Below are 5,806 nucleotides of genomic sequence, written 5' to 3' on the forward strand. Positions count from 1 at the left end.
AGTTACGTATTGCTAATGCAGCCGGCCTCTCACGGGCCGATACCTACCAGGGAATGAAAGGTCACGTCTCTAACGCCCCGGAAGAACAGCGGCTAGTATCATTACCATGCTTTGTGCCGCCCCCGGGTTTTGTTGGCTCAAGATCAGAGTGAAGTCAGCAATGGCACCAAAATACCATCGAGGTTTCAGCTACGTATCTGGAATAAAGATGACTTGGGTGGCACTGGTCTCACCATTGGTGAAGGAATTCTTCCAAGAGGCAGAGTCCGAGACTCAGGTCGGTCTTTTGAACGCGGAGCTCTCGTAGTTCTCTTCCAAACATTTGCCGTGGTGTCATTGAGGATGTTACCGCCGATCGAATTGGCACCATTAAGTGAAAGACCAAAGAAGCCTTCTTCTAGGTTTACTGAAGATGCTTTCGTTTGTTGCTCGAGCCACCAGAAGTCAACTAGAAAATAACACTCGTGGGGGACACCGTGGAAGAAACCGCCACGGCTTTCGCCTCGCCTCGTAGGTCGTGTCCTCTCTTGAGGGCCGCGGTCTCGCCAGTTCTTTAATAGATAGTTATTTCCCCGGAATGTTGTAGGAGGCCGAGGGAGACCGGCTAAAGCAAGGTTTCTAGTTAGGGATTTTTGGAACTCCAGTTTACGGATGTTTGTTGTCTTCAAGAATCTAAACTTGAGAGATTTCTCGATCTAAGTGGCGGGAGGTTGGGACGAATCTGATCAATTTCGCTTTGCCCCGCATGAGGTTCGTGGTGGTATTATTATTGGTTGGAGCGAGTGGTCTTTTATCGCGGAGTTGTGGTCAAAGGTGGGGGCTGGTTTAACGGTGGAATTTTGCTCTAGGTCCAAATAATTTTAAATGGTGTTGCGTCTGTGTTTACGCCCTAATGTGAGAGCTCTTTAAGAAGAATTTCAGGATGAACTTAGAGATTGTTGCAATGATCCGTATGTCGAGGGTTGTTTGCTGGGGACTTTAATGCGATTTTTGCATTTGGAGGACAAACCATTCAGTGTTACGAATCTCGATGATATTAGTTGTGCTAATGCTTTTATGTTTAATCTAGGTTTGTTAGAACCCCCGGCTTCCGGGAGGAAGTTTACTTGGACTAATGGGCGTGCGACCCTTTGTGGGTGAAAGCTCGACCGCTGGTAAAATTTTGCGTTCCGCTTCCGAAATTGGTACAGAAAAGCCTCGCAAGATTGGGATCGGATCACGTCCCCACTTAGATTGGAAGTCGGCTATTGTTTGCAGTCGGAAAGCCATTTTCGATTTGAATTGGCTTGGACAACGGGCGGAGGGTTTTCGTGGATTTGGTGCAATGCGATGGTGGGCGCTATCGCACGATAGGATGTGGTGCTTTTTATCTTCTCAAGAAATTGATGTATTTGATAAACCATCTACGCCGAATGGCGAGGTCCAGCTTTTGGATCGATTAAACTCAAAGAAGGCGTGCTGCTGGAGGAAGTCAGAAGTTGGATATTATCAAAGAGAGTCGTCGACCACTTTAACGAAAGCTACAAGAGAAACCGACCTTAGAGAATTTAAGGGTAATTCAGTAAGCAAGAAGAGATTTATTGGAGACAGAGGTCTAGACTTTGCAGTTGTCGGGCCGAGGGGATGATAATACTGAAATTTTTTACGCCGTGGCTAATCGCTCGGAAAAACCGGAATCTCATTCATGGCATCCGTCGCGGGACCCACCGGGTGGAGGAGAGATTAGTGAAATTGGGAGAATTTTTCACGAGCATTTTAATACGCAGCTTTGGGACGAAGCTGGATAAGAGAATCGAGCTCGATCTTGACGAGACTTATGGTATCCGTGAATAAGGTCGATTTATCGCGACCTCGAAAGCAACCTTTACAATGGAGGAAATTAGGTGTGTGTGTTCGAGTTAGGAAAGTAATAAGGCCCCGGGCATCGAAGCTTCCCGATCCTCTTCTTTAAACAGCTCTGGGCCACGATAAAGTTTGATCTCCCGAAAGCTGCTGAGGACTTTTTATTCAGGCACACCACTTGGAGAGAATTAATTGGGCTAGTATTGCGTTAATTCCAAAGGTTGTCACTCCGGAGACTACAGCGGATTACCGTCCTATTAGCCTTATTAATTCCTCGTTAAAGATCTTGTCTAAAATTCTGGCGAACCTTTTGAGGAAGGTGTTGTCCTCCCTGGTAGAGGTAGAGCAATCGGCGTTTATGAAAGGGAGACGTATATTGGATAATATTGCCACGGCTGAAGAGCTTCTTTTTAGCATTCATAAACGCAGGTTACTTGGGCATATTTTAAAAGTGGATTTTGCAAAAGCCTTTGATATGGTCGATCGGGACTTTTTGGTTGATCCGCTTGAGGCTAGGGGTTTTGGCATGAGATGGGTGGGGTCTGGATTATGAGTATCTTATCCTCCTCTAAGGCTAATCTTTTGATTAATGGATCCCCTCATGAGTACATCGGTATCGAGGGGTCTCGCTGGGTGACCCTTTATCTCCCCGTTGCTTTGTGCTTGTCACCGATGTGCTCAAATTTCAATGTTTACTCATGCCCTTAGCTCCAAGATTCCGTGGGTGTTCCTCCGTGAGTTTGAAGCAAGTGTAATCTTCATTACTGCTGATGATCTTCTAATTATGACCACGGGAGGGCTTGAGGATCTCAGGATTATTAAACTCATACTGTTTTTATTTGAAAGTATGTCTGGCTTGGCGACTAATTTTGCTAAAACCTGCCTATTTTCGAGCAAGTTGGGAGAACTTCCGCAGCGGGAGTCCGCTACACTTAATCAGATAACTCGGGTCTCTTCCACCACTTATCTTGGTGTTCCCGATTCGCCGGAAGACGACCTGCAGTGTGATTGGGAGGAGCTGATTCAAAAAGTGAGGAGGAGGCTCTACTCCTGGAAGGTTAATCATCTTTCCTTGGGAGGTCGACTTACGTTGGTTAACTCTGTTTTGTCTGCACTTCCGACATATTGGATGTCTATCTTTAGACTTCCGGGGTGGGTTGTTAAAAAGTCGGATTATTCTCAAGAGAGTTCTTGTGGTCGGGGCTCGGATATTGATCACCCTAAGTGTCGATCAGTTGGGCTGGGAGGAACTTATGCCGCCACGTGATCGTGAAGGATGGGGGATTCTGGATCTTCGCACTTTTAACTTGGCGTTACTAAGGAAATGGTGGTGGAAGTTTGTTATAGACCCTAGTTGGTGTGGCACGGATGTTGTGCAGTTCAACTATGGGCTTCTCAATCCGGGCATCTCTACCCCAGTCTGACGGGTAGAATTTCTTTCTTTGAAAGGTAGTTCTTGACAGTCTACCAGTTTAGAGGGTGCATTGGGCACAGCATCAATTCGCGTGAGACTAACTGCTTTTTGGAAGGATCGATGGGTTAATGGCATCGCCCCCTATGAATTTGTGGCCGATGAATTTCTCACATAGTTATCTTCCCGAATCAGCACGGTTCATGAGTCATCCCTCCCTCCTTGAAGATCCACCTTTTTCTGCAAATGCTTGTGTCACTCAGGTCTTTGATTGTTTAAAGGCGAATAGGTAGGGTGTGATAAGAAAAAGTCTGGTTGCTCACGGGTAACGGGCTTTTCTCGTGAAATCCTTCTATAATTTTTCTCAAGAATTGCTGGTATCGCTTTTGTCCGAGCTATGAGGTTTTTTGGCGCAAGACTTGCCCTCGTAAGATCATTCTCCATAACGGCTTAGTGTGGAAGAATAGGGTCCTCACGTTGGAGAATTTGGAGAGGAGGAAATGTAAACAACCGCCTATCGCTACGCAGGTGTTTTGTGCCATTCGGCGATCAAACAAATGGATCATCTTTTTCCTCCAATGCTCTTTATTCTAGAAGGATTTGGGATTTCTTTGTTAATTTGGTCAATCCGGCCGGAGCCACCTCTTCGCGAGCGATCTCTGGATCGCGTGGAGGTGGTCGGTGTTGCCGCTTTCTAGGACTTTTGTGGATTTATTAGTGAAAGCTATTGTGTGGACAATTTGGCTTGCTAGAAATGATATTATTTTTAATGCCAATGTCGTGCCTGTGCATATTCTCATTATTAAAATTGATCATTTATTATTGTCCTGGTACGATAACTGTGCAGAGGGTGACAAGGGGAAGCTTGAGGAGGCCATGGGGAGTGTTCGGAGGAGTCTGGAGTTCGCTGGCCCCCGTGCTGAGGTGGAGCATTGTTCTGCGACAGATCTTGAGTTTACTTTGGCCGAGGAGGCGCCGGGACAGCAAACGGAGTAGTCCACTTTCTGGGTTGTTAGGTGGGGAGGAGGCCCCTTTCCTCCTTCTTTTTTAATCTCGCATTTTCTCCGTTGTTCCTGTTAGTCTGTGTGTTTTGTGTTGTTGGCACCACTGCTAGTAGTTGGGTGTCCTTTCCCCTTCTGTGTGGGGGGAGGCTGTGGTCTTTGTTTGTACTCTCTTTTATTTTATCGAAGTGGTTTATCCACCTTTTCAAAAAAATAAAAAATAAATAAATAAATCGAAAATTTTCCAAAAATAGAAAATTCGCGATTGACACCATAGAATAAAAATTAAAAACCAAACATATCGAATGCCAAAAAAGGCGTCTCAATCAGAGATCTTCACATCAAGATATCGAGTAGAGAAATCTTTAAATAAACGGCAAAATTGTTGCTTTTTGAGGCCCAGATGATGGAATTTTGGCCCTAAAAAGGGTGTGACTCACTGAGTTTATGCTAGATAGAACCGCGACTTTTTGCTTGTTGACTGCTTTTCCATCTAACGGGGTCCTCTAATCACCAAAATTAACACTTTAGGAAAATTACGAAAATGACCCCTCCTAGGTCATCGCGCAAGCTAGCTCATCAACCAGGTCTGCATCAAAAACCCTCGAACTCTAGATTTTTCTCTAACTTATGTTTTCAGCCGAAATTCACCTTTAGTCCCTCAAAATATAATTTCTTACAAAACAGTCCCTGAAAAGTTCATCAATGGTCCCTGAATTATGAAATAGTATTCCAAAATATCGTTACAAACTATCCAACAGTCCCTGAATTATAACACAGTATTTCAAAAAGATCCCTTCTATCTTACCGTTCAGTCCTTGGTTTCCATAAACATTTCATATCAATCCTTTTTCTATTACTCTTTAACCCAAAATTTTTTATAAACTTTCACATTTAGGTCCTTATTCTTTCCACTTGGTGTTTATGAACAAGATTACTCTGTAGAAAAATTTTACTGCAACTGTAGTAATACCCTGGATATATTTTGCAACAGTTATCCACTGGTTCAGGGTATTACACAAGATGTAGGAGGATCATTCTCAAGTCATAATATAAGGTAGCCGCTAATATGGGATTCACATCTACATACCTCCACTTGTGAGCGTCTTTAGGAGGATATGGTGTTCTTTTTCATACAGCTTCTTCATAGTCATTACCACTAGCTAGCTAAAATCCCTGGAATTTATTCTAATTATTAGGGATGCAAATGTATGTGCCGATCTTATAATAAAATGTGTTGAAAGGCGAGGTATCAATCCTCAGGGAAAATAGATTCTACTAGTACTAGTCCTCAATCCGAAAACTAGCCTACTCAAAATTATGTGATGTGAAAGAAAATAATGAAAAGAAAACAGAAATCAAAAGCAGAAAAGCAAATATGGTCAAACAAGCAATGAAAATGGGGTGCGGTGCTCTGTCATAGACTCCCTCTAGGGTTTTATAAGTCATGAACAAAGGGTATAAGTTTAGTAATCTTAATTGAACCGAAAGAAATCCTAAAGTATACAATCTCCTTTCTAAAGAAGAATAGTAACTAATTCAGTACGGTGCT

General features: G+C 43.6%; 1 protein-coding gene across 1 annotated transcript; it reads left to right on the top strand.

Annotated features, from left to right (window-relative positions):
• The first annotated feature begins 2,689 nt into the window (after positions 1–2,689).
• Positions 2,690–4,249, top strand: LOC120256750. Its single transcript, XM_039264419.1, has 3 exons — positions 2,690–2,921; positions 2,986–3,246; positions 4,101–4,249. Exons 1-3 carry the CDS (start codon positions 2,690–2,692, stop codon positions 4,247–4,249), a joined length of 642 nt encoding a protein of 213 aa, XP_039120353.1.
• The last annotated feature ends 1,557 nt before the right edge of the window (positions 4,250–5,806 follow it).

Source organism: Dioscorea cayenensis, unplaced genomic scaffold (genome assembly GCF_009730915.1).
Source record: "Dioscorea cayenensis subsp. rotundata cultivar TDr96_F1 unplaced genomic scaffold, TDr96_F1_v2_PseudoChromosome.rev07_lg8_w22 25.fasta BLBR01001614.1, whole genome shotgun sequence".
Lineage (NCBI taxonomy): Eukaryota > Viridiplantae > Streptophyta > Magnoliopsida > Dioscoreales > Dioscoreaceae > Dioscorea > Dioscorea cayenensis.